This window comes from Cynoglossus semilaevis, chromosome 4, assembly GCF_000523025.1.
Source record: "Cynoglossus semilaevis isolate Cse_v1.0 chromosome 4, Cse_v1.0, whole genome shotgun sequence".
NCBI lineage: Eukaryota > Metazoa > Chordata > Actinopteri > Pleuronectiformes > Cynoglossidae > Cynoglossus > Cynoglossus semilaevis.
Genome location: NC_024310.1, coordinates 19,802,318 through 19,826,016, shown reverse-complemented (window position 1 = coordinate 19,826,016; position 23,699 = coordinate 19,802,318). Strand labels below are relative to the sequence as shown.

At 37.9% G+C, this 23,699-nt stretch overlaps 3 protein-coding genes across 4 annotated transcripts in view; all 3 read left to right on the top strand.

Moving 5' to 3' along the window:
• rasa2 (RAS p21 protein activator 2) overlaps nucleotides 1-11,654 on the top strand; it is a 31,536-nt gene extending 19,882 nt beyond the window's left edge. The window contains exons 6-24 of the mRNA XM_008309845.3: nucleotides 2,507-2,590; nucleotides 3,016-3,088; nucleotides 3,184-3,260; nucleotides 3,747-3,848; nucleotides 5,726-5,879; nucleotides 5,982-6,130; nucleotides 6,223-6,337; nucleotides 6,789-6,863; nucleotides 7,134-7,257; nucleotides 7,573-7,679; nucleotides 7,791-7,874; nucleotides 8,005-8,082; nucleotides 8,200-8,273; nucleotides 8,930-9,036; nucleotides 9,259-9,341; nucleotides 9,490-9,698; nucleotides 9,887-9,990; nucleotides 10,333-10,513; nucleotides 10,707-11,654. Of these exons, the coding sequence (XP_008308067.1) occupies nucleotides 2,507-2,590; nucleotides 3,016-3,088; nucleotides 3,184-3,260; nucleotides 3,747-3,848; nucleotides 5,726-5,879; nucleotides 5,982-6,130; nucleotides 6,223-6,337; nucleotides 6,789-6,863; nucleotides 7,134-7,257; nucleotides 7,573-7,679; nucleotides 7,791-7,874; nucleotides 8,005-8,082; nucleotides 8,200-8,273; nucleotides 8,930-9,036; nucleotides 9,259-9,341; nucleotides 9,490-9,698; nucleotides 9,887-9,990; nucleotides 10,333-10,513; nucleotides 10,707-10,737 (2,011 nt within the window). The 3' untranslated portion in view covers nucleotides 10,738-11,654. The remainder of the gene's footprint in view (nucleotides 1-2,506; nucleotides 2,591-3,015; nucleotides 3,089-3,183; nucleotides 3,261-3,746; nucleotides 3,849-5,725; nucleotides 5,880-5,981; nucleotides 6,131-6,222; nucleotides 6,338-6,788; nucleotides 6,864-7,133; nucleotides 7,258-7,572; nucleotides 7,680-7,790; nucleotides 7,875-8,004; nucleotides 8,083-8,199; nucleotides 8,274-8,929; nucleotides 9,037-9,258; nucleotides 9,342-9,489; nucleotides 9,699-9,886; nucleotides 9,991-10,332; nucleotides 10,514-10,706) is intronic.
• A 1,970-nt stretch (nucleotides 11,655-13,624) lies between these two features.
• rnf7 (ring finger protein 7) lies at nucleotides 13,625-15,592 on the top strand. Of its 2 annotated transcripts, none has more exons than XM_008309844.3 (3): nucleotides 13,625-14,337; nucleotides 14,491-14,538; nucleotides 15,122-15,178. In XM_008309844.3, exons 1-3 carry the CDS (start codon nucleotides 14,179-14,181, stop codon nucleotides 15,176-15,178), a joined length of 264 nt encoding a protein of 87 aa, XP_008308066.1. In that variant the 5' UTR covers nucleotides 13,625-14,178. The 2 variants fall into 2 exon arrangements, with proteins under 2 accessions (XP_008308066.1, XP_008308064.1); XM_008309842.3 differs by having other exon boundaries at nucleotides 14,096-14,344; nucleotides 15,122-15,592.
• Nucleotides 15,593-15,745: 153 nt separating this feature from the next.
• Nucleotides 15,746-21,094, top strand: LOC103378577 (rhodopsin kinase 2-like). Its single transcript, XM_008309841.3, has 4 exons — nucleotides 15,746-17,242; nucleotides 18,101-18,538; nucleotides 19,545-19,816; nucleotides 20,625-21,094. The coding sequence occupies exons 1-4, from the start codon at nucleotides 16,640-16,642 to the stop codon at nucleotides 20,950-20,952; spliced, it is 1,641 nt and encodes a 546-aa protein (XP_008308063.1). The 5' UTR covers nucleotides 15,746-16,639; the 3' UTR covers nucleotides 20,953-21,094.
• Nucleotides 21,095-23,699: the final 2,605 nt, after the last annotated feature.

The following is a 23,699-nucleotide window of genomic DNA, read 5'->3' as shown; positions in this document are numbered from 1 at the left end:
GATGATGCAACCTTCATGGCTTATAAATGGAGGCAAAAGATATTAATTTCCTCATTTATCTGATAAAAGTTATCTCAAGGGCGTCTTTAGGTCAGCGATCCGGAACAGACCTTTTGATGGTCTGATTCAAATGTTATGTTTTGGGCAATAAATGTCCCAACCCAAAAAAACAGCTGCAGCACCTAAAGTATTACTTTTCAGTGCTCCACTTCCAATTAAAATATAAAACATTGCTTAAGGTTGTAAAAAAAATGATGATAATTTGCATATTGCTTAGTAGGGCTGGGCGATATAGACTAAAAGAAATATCTTGAGTAGCCATACTATATATATATCGATATTTTTTTCTGTGACATAATTGAGGTTTCCTCCAAAAGCATTATAGCATATTATATTAATTTAATTCAAAAAACAAACAAACATCAGTTACAAGTTTAAGTCGCATTTTAAATGTCACGCAGGCACCTTTATTAACAGAGATCACACTGCATTAATATCAGTGTGAATGTATAAAATAAAAAAAAAAATATCTGGAATAAAAATGCTAATTGAATAAAATCAAATAAATCTCTAAAAAAAAATACACAGACGTTTTAAACTGGTCTGCTTCAGTGCCTTAATTGTCAAATTCTCAAATTTCCGACGGTACCTGAACACATTTTACAATCATATACAGATGTTATACAAGTTATTACAACTGTTTTTTTTTTTTTATTTTCACTGTGGAACGTCAGCATGTGTCACTTGTAAAACAAGTATATTGGCGATACGACCTGCCTGCTTCACACAGTGTGTCATACAGTGCCGTTGTAAGTGAAGCAAAACTTGTCGCTGATTGTCGCTAAGTATAGATCAGCAGAGCCGAAATGGTGTGTGTGTATGTGTAAGGAGAGGAAGAGGAGAAATACGTGTAAACTTGTGGCTCACGCGTTGTCAATTTAACGCAAAATTAACTATATCGATATTGTCCCGTGCCATATCGTGTTTACAAATATATCAACACGTATTACAATATCAACTTATCGCCCAGCGATACTACTTAGTAAATATTGCTTAGCTCGCTGTTTTTACTGTATATTCTCTATATGAAATAACCTGCTTGGTTGCGGAACATAACAAGACAAAGCTGAGTCAAGGAAGAGGTGATGCTCCACAGATGCTATAGGGGATATTTCCATGGAAGCATGGAGGGTTATACATAAACATTTTTGACATTTGCTCTGTGTGGCTTCTCCCAACAGTCTCACTTAAAGTGGGGCATCATTTATTCTTAACCTCCAGTGACTTCTGCTTAGCAGCCACATCCTGTTTAGAGTGCCGACAGTGACTGTTTGTTGTCACCTGAAACGCATTGGTCCCTGTGTGACACCAGCCGACACACCATCATGGCGGGCACCATAGTTCTCAATGAACACTGACACCTTGAGATCAGTGCAACACGTTTGATTTTATATTGTGTAAATTAGTAAGGAAAGCCGTTTTGTTTGTTAGAAAAAAAAATGTTAATATTTTTTCCTATTATTGCATCTAAAGATAAACACACTTCTCCCGCCTTAATTATATTTTGTCTTAATTCAGACCATCAGGGGTTAATGTTAGGAGTGTATCCTCAGAGATCACACTATATCACACATTTAAGATAGACCACCCCTGCTGATAATCCCTAAACTCAGAGTACCTACCTACCCACATTTGTTTTCAACTTAGAGAACAAAAAAAAGAGAAAAATCTAAATTGCATCAGTATTTGTTGAGACTACCTGCAGCCTTCACACCACCAGCGGGTCTTGTCTATACACTGGGACAAAGTCAGAGTTACCAAACAAGTACAAATCATCATCATTTTGACACGCAGGTTAAAACATAGTCATTGACTGAAACCGAAAATAGCATAGGAGGTTGTGTAGGAGGATTAAAACAGAGTTAAGAACAGGCAGACTTTGCTGCCATGCTATGGGTTGTGAAAGACCGTTAAATGTCTTAGGTCACACACACTTGTAGGACTACGGGTATAAACAAGATGTAGAGTAATTAAACCACATCACCATGCTCTCTCCAGGAATGGCTCTCACAGTAGACTGAGGTTTTAAGGTAACTTAATAAAGAAGACAAGGAAACAAGGCCGTGTGTCTCTACTGTGTACAGAAACATAGGAAGTGGTGCAAAGAAAAAAATGCAGCAGATGATGACCTCATGATTCATAATTTGAACTAGTTGACTGTGGGGAAAAAAAAAAGACATTAGCAGTCCAAATAAGTGACTGCAGGTATCATGAAAGCAAGGGGGTATATTTTTGTTAATGTTGTTTGGGCTTTGCTCAGGATAGATCATAAAAGCTGAGAAATACAATAAATTAGCTCCTCCCATGTAGTGACCCACCCAAAAGACACACCTGAAAAAATAAAGTGTATCTGGGATTAGATTATGGGATAAAAGACTTGTAACTACAATCAAAGATAGTCTACTGTTAGTTTTTAGATTTTCTTACTTCTCTGTATCTCCACCAGGATAATCGAGTGCCAGGAGCTGCCTTTGATTAGTGGGCAAAACTGTGACCCCTATGCCACCGTATCACTGGTCGGACCTGCCAGGTAACTCTGTCACTGCCAGACACGCATGTGTTACAACAGAGACCCAAAAACTGTTTACTAGGACTGTCAATAATTGAAAAGTCTAACCTTGAAATGAATAGTTAACATTAACATTTTTAGCGTTAACGATGGATTAATCACAATTTATTAATATTAATAAAATAATTAATAATGATTAATCATGAAACACATGATGAGCATTTAGATGGTATTTTAAGTTCAAGGTGCTTGGGTAAACCTTTTTATCCCCAATGCACGTACTGTGAATATCAACATGTGACTGCGTCATTCTGCCCATGAGTTAAAATGGGTTTTAAATGTCAGTATTATTTCACCAATGAATTAACACATAATTTTACCTGCCCTTTCTATTTACTGATGATGTCATGTTTAAGTGTATCTTGGATCTGTCGTATTTCTCACAGGTCTGACCAAAAGAAAACAAAGGTAAAAAAGAAAACCAGCAACCCTCATTTTGAAGAGACCTTCTCTTTTGAGGTAGGCTGTATTAAATGATTGGGGTGAAATGATTCAACACATTAAGAGAAAAAAAAAAGAAAGCAATATCATGTAAGTAACTTGTTCGTCCCCAGGTCACACGATCCAGCAGCTACACTAAAAAGTCTAATTTTCAAGTGGAGGAGGAGGACGTAGAGAAACTCGAGATCAAGTGAGTGTTTCTTGTTTTTAAATCCATCTTTTTCTCATTCTGATCCTCTCCCATCTCCCACTGTAGTCTTGATCGTAGAATAAAAATTATTTCCTAACAACCTGAGGACAGAAAAAGTGAATTTGGATCTGGTGTGTTCTGACTACTGATAGAGAGCCTTGGGTTCTGGTTAAGGATATGTGGGGCTTCCAACACAGTGGACTCATAGCTCATTGGGTAAGACTAGACAGTCAAAGGTAAACACTCATGCATGGTTTTGAGGTTTGGATTTGAGGTGGTGTCATTGCACGGGTATTTTAATTATTGTTTAACATTTTTGGCACCGATTGCAGGTAAGCAGTACTGGGTAGTCCCATTTACCTTGTCCCATTTACCATACTGCCCTCTGGTTTGTGCTGGAAGGACACACACTTTAATAACGTTTGTGATATCGTACATGTCGTTGACGTAGTGTTCTACCTTTATATACATTCTCCACCTTTGTAGAATTGATTTGTGGAACAATGAAAACCTGGCCCAAGATGTGTTTCTGGGTGAGACACGGGTCCCCGTCAAGATCCTGAAAAAAGACCACATCCACAAAGCCTGGTAAGGACAATTCAGAGTATAACGATGTAAGCACAAGCAGTATATTAGCATTATTAATGTGTCAGCTTGTTTTCTTCTTATCAACAGAAGTTTTTTTTTTTTTTTTAATTCAAAAGTAAACAAATGATTCTGTCAAATTGACATTTTTGTCACATTAGACAACCTATGAATAGAATTACGGACAAAATAAATAAAAATATTTAAGAAAAGGACATACAATACAACTTTTTGCATACTTTTTGTTTGTTTCCTGCTTACCAGTAAGCATACAGTATGTTTCACATGAGCACCATTTCCTGCTTCAAAAGATAAGTCTAAGAAAATTGACTAGGTGAGGTAAAAACTTCTGTCTTCCGTTCACCTTTAAACGAAGCACCTAGAAATCTTCAGATGTTTTAACACATTTCTGGTATCATAACAGAACAAATCTTACAGTAAGTCCAACTCTTGTCCTTTACCCTGATGTTAAAATTCCTCTAAACTGCTGACAATTTTGACCTACTTAAATAAAATAACATAACAACAACCGTGTAGGTATTTGTGCATCAAAAATTAAAAAAAAATTTAAAAAAATTCCAGAAACCTGGTAGAAATTCTTTACATAACGTGACGTTGAAGGTCATGCACATTCAGCAGCCCTTCCTTAACACGGTCTTTACGTTTATATTTTTACTTCTCTTCTGATTTTTTTTTTTTCCTTAAGGGTAGAAACCCTTAATTCTTTGCTGCCAATTTATTATTTGACAGACAGCTTGCTGGCAAAGCACAAACCATTAAGCCAAATTCATCTGCGCTATCCTGATTAACCAGATTTAATTTTGTTAATTTCTGTTAATTTCTTTTCTGTTAGCTTAAAGACTGGAGGGCATTTCTTCGTATTAGTAGAAATGACAAAGAAGCTAAAAGGTTGAAATAGTTAGGCCTTTTATCAGTTGTTCTTTTTTGAGAAACAACCTTATTAGATTTCTAGTTATACCAGAAATCCAGACAGAAAGTGTCAGACTAGCGTCGATGCAACGTTTCTCCTAAACATATCACGTCTGTATCAAGGGTCAGCTGGCTCCACTTACAACGGACTCTCCCTCTTTGTTGTGATTTCTAAAATATTGCTGCATTTATGTTTGTTTGGGTTTTTTTTTTTTTTAGACTATTCGCTCTTCTTGCTCTTCTTGGGTGTAGGTGGTTTGGGATTGTGCCAAATGGCAATTTGTTGCCAAATGTACATGGGTGGCATTCTACATGATGGTAGTATGTCACGTTTTAGGTACTCGTTTTAAGCACTCCGCCTCCTCAAAATGTTTGTTTAACATTATTCAGTCTAAGGGTTTATCTGGATGACATTATGACGGAATGACAGCTTTTTTTTTTTTTTAGGTGCTGAGCCAAGTCCCCATAAAATGTGTAAACGTGTGTTTTGCTCTATCTGGTGGCAAAACCAGAGAATTGCGAGCAGTTACAAAGCAAACAGAAAACCTAAAATTAGAAATGTGGACCAATGCACATGTTAATCAAATTTAAAATGTGGTGTAATGTGTTATTATTAATTGCACTAATAAATACTTATGTGTACAATATGTGCTAATTGCATTTGGTCCAGCTTTTCAAAACTCCTTACTTGGTTCAAAGCTCTAATTGCTTAACTGTATTAAAAAAAAAATATATCTATATATCTATATAATGCACAGGCCTGAAAGCTTAGTCCATAATCAGTAAAAGCATGAGTGAGTGAGTCTGAGGGGGGCAGATCTCAACTGTCCCACACAGAGCCCTGACATTATGAAAGTGTTCTTGGATGCACTAGAGAAGCTGGAGTAATGTTTGCCATTCTCATCCACAGCAGTAAAATTAAGAGTCTTTTCTTACGTTATGTCTCATAGGTATCTCCTTCAGCCTAAAGGAAACGGCAGCAAATCCAAATCTGATGATTTAGGTTCTTTGCGTGTGAAGCTGACCTACATAGAAGACACAGTGCTGCCCTCTGCCTGCTACACGGCACTCTGCAATCTGCTGCTCAAATCTCCAGATGTGAAGGTGAAAAAAACCGTATCCTGAAATGAGACCTTCGTGATCAGAAATGTATTTGATAAAGCATGATTTTTTTTACTTTCTGCTGTTTTGTTTGCTTTTTCACAGCCCATCTCAGCTTCAGCAGGGCACATCCTGGGTGACATCTACAGAGAGCGCTACGAGGCTATTCTGCCCATGGTTCGACTGCTGCTCCACCACAATAGATTTGTGTCTTTTGTCTCTGCTGTGGTGGCGCTGGAGCTCGAGAACACTCAGTGAGTTCTCACACACTAGTTGTAGGTGTGCACAAGTCATGATCGCACTAAAATCCCTTTTTTACAAATCTAAAATGTGTGTGTATGAACAGGGAGGCCAACACTATATTTCGTGGGAACTCACTGGCAACACGCTGCATTGATGACATGATGAAAATTGTGGGGAAGAATTACCTGGCGGTTACCCTGAAGCCTGTAGTGGATGAGGTATGAATAAGGTGACACAACATACACAGATCTAGTTGTTAGACTAGGGCTTGAGTCATTCGACGTGCTGTGGAAAACTCAGTGGAACGGCTGAATTTCTGTTAGCTTATATTATATATATATATATCAGTTTATATTTAAATATCAGATCTGTGTTCACAAGTAAATCACCTTTTGTAAAAACTACAGTCACTGGATTTTAGTGTTTTCACTTCACATGTTCTAATTCAGCCTGTTAAATCAGACTGGTGTCAATAACAGAACAGAACAGTAACATTCTGCTGGTGCATTTAACTGTTTTCCTGGCCTCAGGCAAAATTGTCATATTTAACATGTAAAACATAAGCAAATTACCTGTAGCTGTGAATATATGAATATGTTATTGTCATTCCAGGTCAGTATTACTCATCATATGTTTTGTTGTGATGTCCTTTTTATTCATCATCTGTAGATCTGTGAATCCAACAAAACGTGTGAGATAGATCCTGTTAAACTAAAGGAAAGCGACAACGTAGAGGTCAACAAGGTAAGAGTGTGTTTATCTTTCCTATAGAACTGATTATGATCTGATTACAAAGTCACTCGTACATTCTCTGATTATGATCTGATTACAAAGTCACTCATACATTCATTCTTTTAGGTATTTATAAATAAATTCTATATTTCAATTAAATGCATTTCATATCATCGCGAATCCATCAAATTATTTCAAACACATTTTCAACTTTTTTTCCCCTCCGTGAAGCGTTTTTTACTGCAGCTTGGTACTTGGTGCTCGGTTTTGCTTTCTTTGCAGGAGAACCTCCATGGTTATGTTCAGAAGGTGTTTTCCTGCATCACTCAGTCCAGTTCAAGCTGCCCCCCACTCATGTGTGATGTTTTCAGGTCACTCAGACACTTGGCCTGCAAGCGTTTCCCAGGTTAAGACACTTACATGTCATAAAGGCTCCTGTTGTATTTGTCAGATGTACACATTCAAAAAGAAAGTTTCCAATTAAGAGATTACAATTGTAACAGTCGGAAACACCATCATACAAATATTACATATTTTGTTGTATATTTACTTCTATTTTGTTTATAATCACCATCAATAATTTGAAGGAAAGAAAATGTTAGATTAATGATATATTTAGTATGTAAACAAATGTCTAACTCTATACATGTTAATGCTCATTTCTTTCAGTAATATTTAACTTTTTTTTTTTGTATTTTTCATGTGTGTTCTCCATTCACAGCCGACCCACACGTCCAGTACTCCGCTGTTAGCAGCTTCGTGTATCTGCGCTTCTTCGCTGTTGCTGTCCTCACTCCACACTCCTTTCAACTGCGTTCACATCACCCTGTGTGTTTAGGCAACAATATAGCACTGCTGTCTTTTCAGTAAATAACATTTAAACCTACAAAGGGGTTATTTTTTAATAAGAATTTAATACGAATTTTTTTCGTCTTTTAGGATCCTGAAATTTCTCGCACACTCACTCTCATTTCAAAAACCATCCAAACCCTGGGCAGCTGGGGCAGTTTGTCCAAGAAATTGGTAAGCTTGCAAAGGAGGACTGAATATAACCAACACCAATCAACAGTTGATGCTGTCACACACAAGCTGGGTGAACAAGCTTTCCCTGGCTGCATTTATTTATCCCTTTTTTTTTTTTTTTATCTTTCAGTCTAGTTTCAAAGAAAACTACATGTGTGACTTTTTCAAGTCATTCCAGGAGGACAAGTGTATTGAAAGGGTTAAAAAGGTATGTTTTTTTTTTTTTCATTTCATTTACACACTGGATCATTGAACATAAACTGCATTAACTGTAAATTAAAACTGTTACCATTTACACTTGTTACCGTCGATTCCCATTTCGCAGTTCCTTGATGAGATCTCCTCCAATGTAAGCAAAGAGTCCAGCGGGGTGGAGGATGCCGTGGTTCTCAAGGAGGGGTGAGTGGACCAAACTTGGTCTGTAGGAAATGATCAGTGGAGAAAAAAAAGCCTATAACTTACAATACAGTACATTTAGTAATGTACTGTTTTTCCAAAAAGAATTAGGTTAAAATAGAAACCTAATAGTAGGCAGACCAGAAAAGTATTAGTAATAGTATTAGTGTAGAAACATAGAGGTGGTACAGATTGCTCCAGATTTGACATCAAAAAAAAAGATTGAGTTTTTAAAAATAAAATTCTGAGCATTATTTGGTGTAATTTACATACATACTGTGGACCAAACTCAGTAGGGGTTCAGAGTAGGGTTAAATGCCATTTCTGCAAAATGAAGCCAACTTCAGTAGAGGTAGCTGATTAGTTAGCACTTAAATATTTGAGGTGTTAAACTCATGGGCTAAAATAACATCAGATGTTGCTGATTGAATAACTTACCGTTGTGTAGTTCAAACTAATACATTTAAGGCTTGAGCATGATTTTTGAACATTTAATTGCACATAAAAATAAAATGTAATAACTAGGTTTAGTCAGTGCAGCTTTATAGTGATGCATTTTATTTACTTTTATTTTTTTTTCGGTGCAACCTGTTTTTTTTTTTAATTCTCAGTTCTGTGTTTTTTTGTCGTTTTTTTTTTTTTTTTTTTTTTTTATAAAGAGAAGTGCAGAAACGGGCACAAGGAAGGAAACGACTGGGAAAGAAAAATTTTAAGAAGAGATGGCTTAGAGTGACCAACAGGGAGCTGTCCTACCACAAACATAAAGGTGAAAGTCTACTCTGAAGTTGAACACATTCAAAGACAAAGATCATAAATGTGAAAAAGCGTCCTCTACCCACAGCCTTTTGTATATTATTATTTGAAATATTTGCATGTTGTTAATTAGCAATTAATCAATTACTGTAAGTTTTTACATCTAACTCTACCCAAGGTCTTTGCTTGTTTTTATAGCGTTAAATTAATAATAATAATAATAAGTGTGTTCCAGGGAAAGAAGCCCTCTGCACCATCAACGTCAAACATATCCAGGCAGTTGAAAAACTTGACGAAAGTGCATTTAGCCGCAAAAATGTAAGCGAAAAACCTCCTCAAATCATCAATCGTAACACATTTTAATGTTCAACTCATTCATCATTCCAGTTGCATTACTGCATTAAATTACAGGACAATTATTACATATTCATTTTTTTTTGTTTGTTTGTTTGTTTGTTTGTGTCAGATGTTCCAGGTGGTCCACTCTGACAAGCCTCTATATGTACAAGCAGGAAACTGTGTAGAGGCAAGTGAGTGGCTGGAGGTCCTAGGCCAAGTTACCGGCTGCAACGAGGGTCGACTGGCTACGCACCACCCTTCAAATTACAGCGGCGGAGCCTGGCAGTGCTGCAAGAACCTAAGCATCAACACACCAGGCTGCAAACCCTGCACAACGTGAGTTTCTCCTCTCATCATCGCCTCCTGAATCGTCTTTTTTTTTCAAAGAAAATTCTGGAGCTAAGACAGAAAGAAATCTCAATCTAGAACAGTTACATAGATCTTTAAAGTAAAATTAAAATAAAAAAAATTTTGTTTTCCTTTATTGTGAGAAGTTTTCATAATCTTTTTTTTTTCTGTCATAGCATCATGTTGGCCAACCTGCAGCTTGACATCGACTGTGACCGGGAAACGGAGAGAATTTTCTCCCTCCTCTCCTCCAACAGTACCAAACTGCAGGACATGGAGGGTGAGTGTCAGCTTATAGAACACACAACCCTTCAAACATCACATGTCAATTTGATAACAAGTGTCACAAATCATCCTGACTATATGGGGTAAACTTTCAGCTAGACTAGTGCTTAACATTGAAATCAAGTGGAAGAAGAAGAAGAATCAGTTTTATATGTACATGGACACATATACAAAACAAAATAACTCCTTCACATTTTCCCATACATGGGTAGTAGTGGGCTGGGGGGGGAGGGAGTGAGGGATGACCTTCAGAGACAAATGTATGGCCAATGTCTCTTACCAAATCCTTAACCTGCCTGTGAGGTACCCATCGTGATGACCTGTCTCCTCTTCAAAGATGCTTGTGCCAGCATGGCGGTGTACCAAGGTCCTCAGCGGGAGCAGGAAGAACACTCCAAGTTCACCATTCAGGAACCCAAAGAGACATTTCAGACACTTAAGCAGCTCCGCAAAGTCATGGTGGAACTTCAGAGGCAGCACAACATCAGGCATGACGCCACGGCACAGTACGGCAGCCTGTAAGTCCCTTCTTCTGCTGGGTCTACGCAGATTCTGCAGAGGTCCTAAAGGCATCATTGTGACTGGAAAACAATTATATAAATCAGTCTTTCAAATTGTTTTGCTCTTCCCTCTGCAGAGAGGTCTTTGTTCTCCTTATACTCTGTGTGGCAAACCAGTAATAAAACCACTGTTTCTCCCTCTGTGTTTCAGGGACAACCCTATTGTGGGAAAAACCTCCTAACCAGAGTTTAAGCAGGTGTGGCGTGTGTGAGAGACATCCACACCAGCAGGTGTCACTGCATTACACACGTGACACCCCATTACACACGTCACTCCCTCCGACATCCTGAAGGAACTCTGGGAGTTTTTCCCCTCTGAGAGCTGCTGCTGCTGCATGTCCAGGAGAAAAACAACTGCAAACACCCTGACCTCCAGACATCCTTACTCCTGTTGTTGGATATGTATGGATCATGGGTTTTTCCAGGATCTGCCCTTGTCTTCTCATATTACCTCCTCCTCTTAAAGGGGGGTCTTTTTACATCCCTTTTTCATCCTCTCTTCTCCAGCTGTAAAAAGAAAAGACATCAGTGGATTAAGTGTGAATAGGCTGCTATTTTATTTTTATTCACCCAGTTTTATCTCAACAGCTGCAGAGAAAGTTTCTCGTCTTTTCCAGCGTGTGGTGTGGAATCGATTATCATTCCCCAATTTTTTTTTTCTTTGTGCCACTTGTGCCCAAGTACATTTAAAGAAAAAAAAAATTATATATATATTTTTTTCTCAGTACAGCTAAAAGACCAGAACCAACATGCCTTATACTGATGGATGTTTTGTTTCTTTTAGATAAAATGCTGAGGGATTAGAGCAGAAGCACTTTAAATATTTGGAGCTCTCCAAATGCACCTTGATTATTGGATACGTGGTATCAGCCCCCAACCTCATATGATCAGTTACATGATCTTGAATACGTTTTCGCCTCGCTGTACAATAACGTTGATAACCTGTGGTTTTTAAGATATTTTTCTCAACCAAAGACAATTTCATAGGTTTGACTTGAAATAGAAAATGTATATTTTAAAAATATATATGTATGTGTGTGTGTATATATGTGTATATATACATATAAAGACTGTATGTGTGTGTATATATGTATATATATATATACATATAAAGACTATGTGTGTGTGTATATATATATATATATACAGATATATATATATATATATATATATATATATTTAGACTATATGTGTATATGTTTTTTTTTTTACTATTAACCTTTCACTGGGGATTGCATGCGATCAGTTTTGAACCCTGACTAGCATATGACTGTGGTGTAAGAGATATGCTTTTGCCGTGACTTGTGAATCGTTTAATGCGTTGTCTTGAATATCCTTGCTGCCGAGTCAAGAGAACCACAACATATCAGCATGAAAAGAATTCAAAAGATGGAGAAAAGGGCAGAAGGGAAGAAGCCCCCCCACATAAATGTTTTTATTTTATTTATTGACATAACTGTGCAACACGAGCTGCTGTACGTAAATTCATTTGAAGAGGAGAATACATTTTTAAACCTGTTAGTCATAGCAATCCAGTGCCATCGCAGACTGGCGTTGAATTGTAAAACGAATAATTGTTTTATTATTTCTTTTTTATTGTAAATGAACCATTTTTGCACTGATGAAGTGGCTGGTGTCCAGATGAGTTCTTATTATCAATCATAATTTGTCGAACTTTGCATCACTAGACAATATGACAGGAAAAAGCAAACTGTTGACTTTAAAGATATACAATTTGAAGCATTATTTTACATTTTTCTGCTTTGAGTTTTGAGTTAGTGCGTCTGCTCACCTTTACTAATCGGGTGACTGTCATTCAGTCTTCGTCGAGTCATTTTTTAAAATGAATTATTTCCCCCATTTGAATGGTGATTCTGAAAACAAACAAGAAAAGCTTAAACTAATTTTAACATAAAGCTCGATCATTTAAATGCTGATAACAAAAGGTTAACCGTGTTTTAATTGAGCTTGTAGGAGTACGTTTTGCCTTTGGTCCATCACAGATTTCTAACATGCATGTCTTGTAATTTTAAAAATATATTTTTATAGAAAAACATTTTTTAATATTTTTTAAACACTGATTTGATACGTTGCAGGTACGGTATCTTTTGTTCTTTTCTACAACATGGCTTTTTTTTTTTTACTGTATTTTTACTTTTTGTAGCTGCCTTCAAATATGTCGAAGGTATAAGGCGTTACACCATTAATCATGAGCCAAATACAATTGCAAAAGGATTGATTTAAGGAATTTGTAAATAGATGTTGATCCTTTTTTTCTGTTAAGAAAAGAAAAGAAAAACTAAACATTCACTAAATGTGAATGAATCAGAGCTTGAAGCTAGTGGTAAATATATTCTGGATAATTTTTGTGTGTCCTGTTTTTACTAAGAGCTATTAAATTGACAGTTGATACTCTCTGGTTGTCTTGATTTCTTTTTTACAGATCATGTTGATTCTTGCTCTTTGTTGCTGAGTCTGTTACTGTCTTTAAAAATAAACCGTTGAAATAGAATTAATCAAATATGAAGGTAATGTCATTTTGAAACATATACAACATACAATAAGAAATCATTGATTCCAAAGGATTACAAAAGAAATTTAGTTTAAATCCAAGATTAACTATAAATACTATACTATAAACTTACTAAATTTAGTGGCTTCAGCATGAACTAGTCTTAATTACTATCAAAGTAATATGTAGTTACAACAGATTTAATCAGACAGACTGTTTTAATACCCATAAAGGACTTAGACATTATCCCTCTGCTAATGAACTCAAATGTACTGTCACCGTCCCAACAAGGGCCTTCTGTCTCAGCCGCACCGCTGCCACCTGTAGCTCTCTGGCAGCATTCCACTTCCTGCGGCTCTCAATGGTAGCTGCTGCCACCTTGTGGTCTCTTGAGTCTCTGTACTGCAAGGCCTTTGTCCGTGTCACCACAAACTCTTCATATAGGCCACAATGGGGGGGCTGGAGGAATATATATATTCCCCAAACACAACTAATCATCTTGATGCGTAATACTAAAGGAGTTTTACTTCACTCTCCATTTGTTATTATTGAAACAGCATCCTCTTCAGTTGTCCTGTGGATACTAGATTTACTGAACCGAAATTTAAGGATTATTGTGCCGTCCATCCATTTTGTCAGGATGGCAGTGATGCCTTCAGGTGTTGCTTAAAAATGCTATTTAAATATGCGTTGAGCTATTAATTTAAGTTTTTGGGGAAAAGACGAATGCGTAAAAACGTGAGCGATGGTGGTCGATATGTATACAAAACATTTTAAGTGTTAAGAGTTAACTGATTCTATCGGCGCTTAAGCATTTTAAACTACATTAAAAAATATCCAGTAATATTTCGATGTTGGAGTCACGCTAGAAATAAAGTGAAAACCATATGGAATGGAATATTCCATTCTAGATAACTCTGGGTAAAATTAAATACAACATAAAACACACAATATTTTAATTATTTTTGAATTTTTAAGCAGAAACAAAGCACTTGAACCTTTCGCATTCGTTGTTTCGATGTAACAAGCTGTAAGTTACATTTGTCCGAGAAGAACGTGAAAGCAACATTTGCGTAGCCTTGCAAATACTGCATCTCACTGAGCAGTAGAGATGGATGACGGTGACGAGTCAAGTGTAGTTCTTTCTCACAACACTTCCTCTGGTTCTAAGTCGGGCGGAGACAAAATGTTCTCCCTGAAGAAATGGAACGCCGTGGCGATGTGGAGCTGGGATGTTGAATGTGACACCTGTGCTATCTGTCGTGTGCAGGTTATGGGTAAGTGCCAACGCTAGCTCAGCCTAGCCTAGCGCCTAAGCTTTAGTAGTTGCTAATACGGCCTAGCGTCTTAGCTTTACAGAGGCTAATATGCTGCGTACTGAAATTCCCGTTTAGGTACAATGACATGTCACTTTTCGTTTCAGACGCTTGTCTCCGATGTCAGGCGGAAAACAAACAAGAAGATTGTGTTGGTAAGAATATCTCAGCATCACTCCTTATAGCCTCGCTAGTACTAGCTTCTCTGTTTGTGTTTCAAGCAAAGTGCTCAGTATGTTTATTCCTAAACTAGCTGCCCTTTTTTTCTAGATTGAAAGAATAAAACTGCCGCTTTCACTCACAAATTAGAGTGTATGGTGTCATACAGATGATAAAGTACTATTTAAAGCTAAGTAATCAACCTGTTACAACAACCTTAAGGGGCCGTACAAAATACCTTTGGGGTATTACATAGTAGTTTGGGGTATAACATAGTAGTTTGATTGAACTACTAATATGGTAGATTCTCACAAAAAAAGCTTTTGCTACATGACGGATATACCCAGACTGACATTTGAGATTACATGGCACATCAACACTGTTGCACAGAAAGAATAGGCAATGTTTGCACATTCTCATGATGAGCATATGATATAATTATCTTGATTGTGACACATGGGATGCTCTGTAAGGAAGCTTATAAAGTAAAACTCAGGCTCATTTTTATTCAGTTTTAAAAGAAATTGGTTTGCACTAGTAAAATCGTCTTAACTTTATGCTCTTAATTCTGTGTTTCAGTGGTCTGGGGTGAGTGTAACCACTCCTTCCATAACTGCTGCATGTCCCTGTGGGTAAAACAAAACAATCGCTGCCCCCTCTGCCAGCAGGACTGGGTGGTCCAGAGAATCGGTAAATAAGCTCTACTGCACATAGAGAGGATCATTCTTTGAGACTGCTCCTATGTGGACCCAAATTGTCATTGTGAACTCTCCAAGAATCATTGCTGCAACATGTGCAGTGCTACTGGCATCATTGCCCACCTTTCCTACTGTGTAACTACCTGTTCCTGTCATTCTGGAGACAAATGGATGATGGATGGACAAAATCAAAGCAACACTGACATGATGGTAGTTGTCGCTGCTGAGACTAAATCTTGAAGAGATGGATGAAATTTGTTTTGCAAGATTAAGTTACATCATTATCTGTGGTGCATAGCACATCAAATGTGACAGTCTTTTTAAAAAATAAAGAAATGTGAATAGCTGTAAATATTTATCTTTGTACCAGTTCTTATTGACCATATCTATAAGCTCACAAAGTTCGTCTTTGTCACAGCACGTTTTTTAGGTTGATGCAGTTACAGAAATTGTAACCAATAGGATGTCATTAGTTTAGCTAGTGGGGATTTTGCAACGGGTCATTGAGTATGAGGCACTAGGTTTTAAAGAAAGCTATTTTAGCAACAATGGCCAAATGTATACCTAAGAATCAGCCATCAGTTGCACTGAAAAGTTAGATGGCGTTGCTCTTAATCAGTTATAGAAGGTAATATAAAGTAGTAGATGTGGTGTAGCTCTTCATTTGCAAAGTGCTGTACTTGATTTTGCAAAAGTAAAGTCCTGAAAGAGGATCACAATTAGATCTGCTTGTGACACAAAGACTTCCATATTAATGTTCAACTTGTTGGAAAACAAATCCTTTACTTAATGATTTTCTTTAATTACATAAGACTTGTGAGGGTGTTTGCTCTCTGACTGTACAGTCCAATGTGAACATTGGTTGCAAATCATTGCTTTTTTTCAATTTAAATTTCAGGGAAACAACAAGTGACTTCAAATGACAACAGTATAATCCAACTGTTTATTAAATATATAATGTCTTCTTTTTTTTTAAGCAATGTCTTTGAATTTCCAGTTGCTTACTTTATTGTTGCCCCTCTCCCTCCAGTAATGGGAGAAAATTAACATTTCTCTAATAACTATGGTGCTCATAGTTATTAGAGTTCACACAAATTTCACTATCTCTTGCATCTCCTAAAAATAGACCAGCCCAAAGCTGCTTAAGTTTAAAGCCTCCAGGCTTCAGGTTGCCTTCTTTGACAGACATCTACAAACGTGCGTGCAAAGTCACTTAGCTGCTGATAAATCCCTGAGAACACAGCTACTGCTAAAGCTGACCCAGCCGTGGTCCAGGCGATGCAGGGTAATTGTAATGCTGATACCTCTGGTGCTCAGTTATGGAATGATTCTACAGATGAGTGAAAAAAGTCTGTCAGCTCTGTAGCTGCCTGCTGGCATCCAACAGAAGACATCCAACATGGTTGATCTGACGGGATGGAACAACCTGGTGGCTAACACGGCTTACCTGAAGGCTCAGCAGATCGATCGCAATGACCTGAGAAAGCAGTGGCTCAACTTGTCACTCCCGAAACCCAGAAGCTCCTCTACTCTGCTTGCATTTGGAGGCAAGACATACGAGTCACTGTGTGAGCAGCAGCCTATTGGACGAAAGTTGTTCCAGCAGTTTCTCCTCTCTTCTAAACCTCAATATGTGGCTGCTGCCCAGTTACTGCAGGAGCTGCATGACTGGAGTTTTTCAGAAGAGAAAAGCGAAAAAGAGAAGATCAAACAGAACATCCTCATCAAGTATCGTCAACCTCAATTCAGGAGCATTCTGTCTTGCCCTGCAGAAGAAAATGCTGAAAGATGCAACAGTTTATCCTGCAGTCACGTCAACGAGATGACAGTGGACCAAACAAGAGAAGTCATCAAAGTTTTCCTAAAGGCAAACCCTTTCCATGAGTACATGAGGAGCCCGTTCTTTTATAAATTCTTGCAATGGAAGGAGTATGAAACACAGAAGATCAGTGACAAATACTTTTACGAGTTCAGGACTTTGGGCAAAGGTGGTTTTGGCGAGGTAGGTTCCTGATAAATGAGGATAAATGGTCTGAAGGTATACAGAGCTATTCTAGTCACAGTGATCACTTAAAGGGCTTTACACTACAGCTTTTGACCTAATTAACTGTTAACTCTTATGACAGCAGGGCCATCAGGAGGGAGATGTGTAGACCAGCAGACAGGAATCAAATCAATAACCCATGTAAATGTCTAGGTTCTCAGTCATCCAGGTCATTTAATCCAAAAAATAGTTACATCGAGGGCAAGTGGACAAAGTAGTTTGTTTTTTTTAAAGACCTACTTTGTCCATTGTCCAATCCCAAAATGACCAAAAGTGCTTTTCATTTGAACTTAAAAATTTGACACAGTTCGTGTCCTAAAATGTTAAAATGCTTTTAGTCTTTTCAACACCATTAATTGGTGAAATGCCAGCGTTGCAGGGAAGTATAATAAATATAAATAAGTAACAATTTGAACTACTTTGGCAAGCTTATTTTGACCATGCCTCGTCGTAACAAAATCTTTAGACCGTTGCATTTAGAAGCAAGGATAAAAAATTGTGGATTGGGCCAGAATATTTGAGAATGGCTCCAAGTAGGTGTGTCTGGTGCATAATGAATGGCTGTTTGCAAAATAGGTCTATGACATAAATCGGTATCTCTAAAAGTTAGAATGCATGATTTCAACCCCAAAACCCAACAGATCACACATTGAACCAGCACGATTATACGAAAAAATATTATTTAAGTTACGTTAAGTTTCTGAAGAAGATTCTGATTGAAGTCTATTGTATGGCTGATCATAGGGATGGAGGAAAATTCAATTAAAATATTAATTAAAGTGATCAACACTGTTGTTATTTTCCACTATGTGGCAGGTGTGTGCGGTGCAGGTCAAACACACGGGTCAAATGTATGCCTGCAAGAAGCTGGAGAAGAAGCGCCTGAAGAAGAAAGGCGGCGAGAGGATGGCCCTCCTGGAGAAGAAGATTCTGGAGAAGGTCAACAGCCTCTTCATTGTGAACCTGGCTTACGCTTACTCCAACAGGACCCACCTGTGCCTGGTCATGGACCTCATGAATGGAGGAGACCTCAGATTTCACATCTATGAGCTGGGCGAGCGGGGTATCAGTATGGAGCGTATGGTTTATTACGCGGCCCAGATCACAGTTGGGATCCTTCACCTTCATTCCATGGATATAGTATATCGGGATATGAAGCCAGAGAATGTGCTGCTGGATGCCAAGGGACAGTGTCGGCTGTCAGACCTGGGCTTGGCCATAGAGCTGCCCAAGGGCAAAATGATCTGCCAGAAGGTTGGTGGCCATGACCTATATTAACCTAATTAACCTACACAAGAAAGATGATTTCTAGGTAATTAACCTGGAAAACACATACAAAGAGTAGTTTTATTTTCACCACTATAAGAAGCTTAGCAGGAATATATATATGATGATTCTTATCTGTGCTTTGACGGACAACAGGGTCAGGTGTCTTACACTGTATAAACCAATGGATCTCATTAAAAGCTTCTCTTAGTCACCGGCAGTTGGAAGTCTTACTGCCTTAGTGATGTCACAGAGATTGGTCAGTGGCTGTGGGCTTTAGCTTAGTCAACTTTGCTCTACTGACACAAGACTCAGCATGCTGTAGCTCCAGCGACTCAGGTGAGGAACAACAGGGGTTTAACCCTGTGAACTGACTTATAGTTCCTGTGAATTTGTTTCAGTCATGCCTGTAATTTTATAGAAACCCTCAATAATAATTTATTAATAAATAATAAATAATTAGTTCATAGGTTCCATGCATGATGAGGTCATGTTTTTTTGTCTAGATTTGTACTGATGAATCTATGCCTAAGGGTAAATAAACAACGTCACGCACAGGTGTATAAAGTCATCACGCTGTCAATGTACATTCTATGTGTTAAATGTATTTTAGTCTGTTCTATTTTCCTTTTTCTGTTCCCAACTACTCTACTCTACTTGTTTCTATTCCATTCTATTGTACTATCCTCATTCTAAACTACTCTACTTTACTCTACTCTACACTACTTGTTTCTTTTCTATTCTATTTCACTGTCCTTTTTCTGTTCCAAACTACTCCACTCCACTGTACTCTACCCTAATTGTTCCTATTCTATTCTATTTATTTTTCAAACTTTACTTGTTTTCTAGTCTCTAGTCTAGTCTAGTACGTATATCACTCTACTCTACTCTTGCTCTGATAAACTGCTATTACTTTATTGTACTCTACTTTTTTTGCCAATTCCCTTTGATGTTATTCTATTTCATCTCTACTCTCCTCTCTGTGTGTTCTCAGGCTGGTACCACTGGCTACATGGCCCCGGAGGTCCTTAGGCAGGAGAATTATCATAAATCTGTGGACTGGTGGTCTCTGGGCTGCAGCATCTATGAGATGGTCGCCGCTCGACTGCCGTATAAAGACTTCAGAGAGAAAGTGCATAAAGAGGAGGTGACTCGACGTACACTGGAGGACGAGTGCAGGTTTCAGCAAAAACTCTTTGACGCTCACACAAAATGCATTATCAGTCAGTTCCTGATGAAGAAGGTGGAGCACCGTCTTGGCTGTTGGTAAGGGGGAAAAAAGAAATCTTGTCACAGTTTCTTAAATGCACAAAACTCATTCAACATAAAGAGAAGAACAGGTTGGGCAGAGAGTGGGGACATGAGCCTGAGGGTCAGGAAACTCAGATGTAGCTTTTTTTTATTTTTGAATTTTTTTTTCCTTCTATTTAGCTTTTTCTGTCACTGATTATAGTTAAATTCACTCGTTTATAATGAGGTTTGGAGATACGTTGTGAAAGAGTGGACAGTGTCCTTCGACACAGGGGTTTTATAGTGTAGCGGTTAGCACACCTGCCTCAGAAGCAGAGAGCAGAGAGTCCTGGGGTTCTCTATAGGGGCTGTCAGTGTGAAAATAACGAACATGTACATTTTCAGTGGTACAGGAGTAGCAGATACGGGTACACAAGCCTAGAGTGCCCTCTAGCGGCTGTCAGTGTGAAAATAACGAACGTGTACATTTTTAGTGGTACAGGAGTAGCAGATACGGGTACACAAGCCTAGAGTGCCCTCTAGCGGGTGTCAGTGTGAAAATAACAAAGACGTGAAGTTATATATTTTAATATATATGTCGCACCTGAGAAAGTCACAAACCCAGTCCCAATGAAGAAAAGTGCAACTTAGTGTCTGGAAAATATGGTATATGTTAATATATATATATATATATATACCGCGACATAATGTTTCTGAGATAAACGCGAGGCCTGTGTATATATATATATATATATATGGCACTGCATATATATATATATATATATATATAATACATTATTATACTGTATATAAACAATGCACTGAACAGTCTTTACTACTTTAGTGGTCCTGACCCAAGGAGCCACGTGTTCTTTAAGAGCATCAACTTCGATCGACTGGAGGCCGGGCTGATCGGGCCACCCTGGGTGCCAAAGTCCAATGTGGTCTACACCAAGGATGTGGACAACTTCGAAGCCAGCTCCGAAGTCCCGGACAACAAGCCGGATGAAAAGGATGAGAAATTTTTCCGAGAGTTCAGCACCGGTGCTGTTTCCATCCAGTGGCAGAATGAGATGATTAACAGCGGCGTGTTTGACCAGCTTAATGATTCCAGCCTAAAAGAAGACCGTTTTCAAAGTGCATGGAAATCCAAAATGTGCATCATACTGTAATCAGCGTATTATCTTATTAGTGATGCACGGTGATGCAGCCAACACAGTGCACATTTCAACATGCTGCCTTAACTTAGGAAACTGAAGCCTTTAAATCTGTATAATACTCAACAAAGGAGAATCCTCTTGAAGTAAAGTATGGTAATTTTTTTTCTAAGTTTTTCTAAGCAACAGGTTTTGTTTTGCCTGCGTTGCCTGCTATGCCTCAGAGGAAACACACACTGGCACTGCGCTGCTTCTGCTCTGCCCTCCATTCTCAGCTCCCAGTGCTTTCATACTTTCCATTACATCACCGCGTCATCCTTGCAGACCGTAAGTGTTTACATGTATGAGGAAACAGTCTGCAGAAGGCTCCCGTGTCACCGAACAGCAGCAGGATTTTATGATCAGTATTTGCAAGAATGTGCCACATTTGTTGGATAGGAGCGCATGGTCGCGTAAATGCTATGAATGCCTTTCTCTCAGATGGAACAGTCTCATATGACCTCAAACTCAAAGCTGTAGCGAGCTCTCAACACCAGATGGCACCTAACATCCAATCAAGTGCTTTTAACCTACTGCAGAGTTTTCCATCTTCCCAAATAGTCCTGGCGCTGGTATTTACAAGCGCTACATGACTTGTTTACCATTAACAGGGAATCGCTGTGAGACAAATTGCGCACAGATTTTCCACTCTAACATGCTAAAAAGGCCTCTTCTTTTTATTAGCATCGAGTGCTAATCCACCTATAATTAAACATGATTACCTCAGTGGGTACCAGACGCACAGAATGCAAAAAGTAATGTAAACAACACACAACATAGCAACAACTTTAATATACTGTGTATCTTTAATGTGATGTTTACAAATGGGCATTGTAAATTTATTTACCTTGTATATGTGTTGTTTTGTTTGTTTTTTTTTAAATTTGGTCCCAAAAGTGTTATGTGAATTGTTTGGACTATGATGTTTACACTCTTGTTGTGATACTTGTATTTTACTTTTACTTATGGCATTTGTGTCCCTGTCAATGTTTTCTGCTCTTGTACAATAGCAGTAGACTGTTTTGTGTTTTACAATAGAACAGTGTACTGTACAGTAGAGTTGGGTAATCAAAGCATGGAACAAACAATAAGTTGTGGAGCTGTTAGACGATGAAGAAAACAACTTTAATTGCATCCTTATTTGATATACCTAATAACAGATTCAATATAAATAATAATAATAATAATAATAATAATAATAATAATAATATAATAATAATAATAATAATAATGATAATGATAATGATAATGATAATGATAATGATAATAATAATTTAAAAAAACATTGTTAAACTGTAATTTTCCAACATGAAAAAATATTTTAGACTTGTTCACAAAACTCTGTAACCTCTTGTCAGTTGCATTTCGTTTCAGTTTTTTGACCACTTGCAAAAATGCAAAACTAAAGATAAAGCGCACATTTCTGCAGAAGAACATACAATTTTTTACTTTTTTTATTTTAAGAAATGTTTCTCACCAGAGACTTGGGCGCACACCTGCAGACAATCCATTCATCACCGAGTATTTAAGGGATGGACACAATGAAGCCGGCGCCAGAGTGTTGTATACCAATGGTCCCCAACTCCCGGACCATGGACCGACGTCGGTCCGTGGGTCAATTGGTACAGGGACACACAGAAAGAATGCATAACTTACATGATTTCTGTTTTATTTATTATCTGATTCCGAACAATTTATTTATGTTGAAAAATTACTTGATTCTCTCCTTCGCATCTGTCTATGACTCCCACTTGATGCAGGTCAAGATGCTCATCTCGGTCACATGTCTCACCTTCATCCACTACCTTCTTTAAATTTGTTCTCTGACAGGTAACACATAATACATCACCACTAAAATGAAACCCCCAAGCTAGCAAAATGAACAGAAAGCAAATGTCTTTGGAAAGTTTCTATGCGCTGGTAAAAGAGTCGGTTAAGAGACAAAAAAAGAAAAAGAGTCTCCGTCTTCAAAGAAAAAGAAAGCTACATTTAACAGGAGTTCATGAGATATGGATTTATTGCGACAGGTTGTTGCTGCATAATACGCAGCGAACGCCTCTCTAAAAAGGCAATGAAGCCTTCAAAACTGAGCTTTGCCACATGTAACCAAGCATTCTGCATTAAAAGACAAGTGCAATGTTACTTGTGTTAAATTCGTAATAAACGTTACATCTGTAAAACAAAATTCAGACATTTAGCCGGTCCGTAGCGCAAAAAGAAGAATCCTCTAGCGCTGCTACTGCTGCTCCCATCAAATGGAACGTGCGACAACAAAAACAAGAATGATAATTAGAGACTCTTTTGAAACATTTACAGCATTGGACAGTATGTTGTGTTATAGTTTGGTTTTTTTTTTCAACATTATATTTATTGACATTTTCTTGTATACAAATACACTTGTATATACACAATTCAATCAAATTCGTAAACCAGTGACCCATTGGGGGGGTGCCCCCCCCCCCACTTTGGAAACCTCTGTGTTAAAATAATTTTCCTTCCAAGGAACCAGCTCATAACACCTCATTAGTCCCAACCACTAATTGCTATAGGACAGGCATGGGCAAACTTTTTGACCCTAATTGCTATAGGACAGGCATGGGCAAACATTTTGACCCTTGGGCTACAATCGTCGTAAAATTGAACAGGGGGGGACAAAAGGCTTTTATCATTTGATATGCCATCTATTGGGGAATTTTGGGTATTGCAGGGAAAAGGCAGAAGTA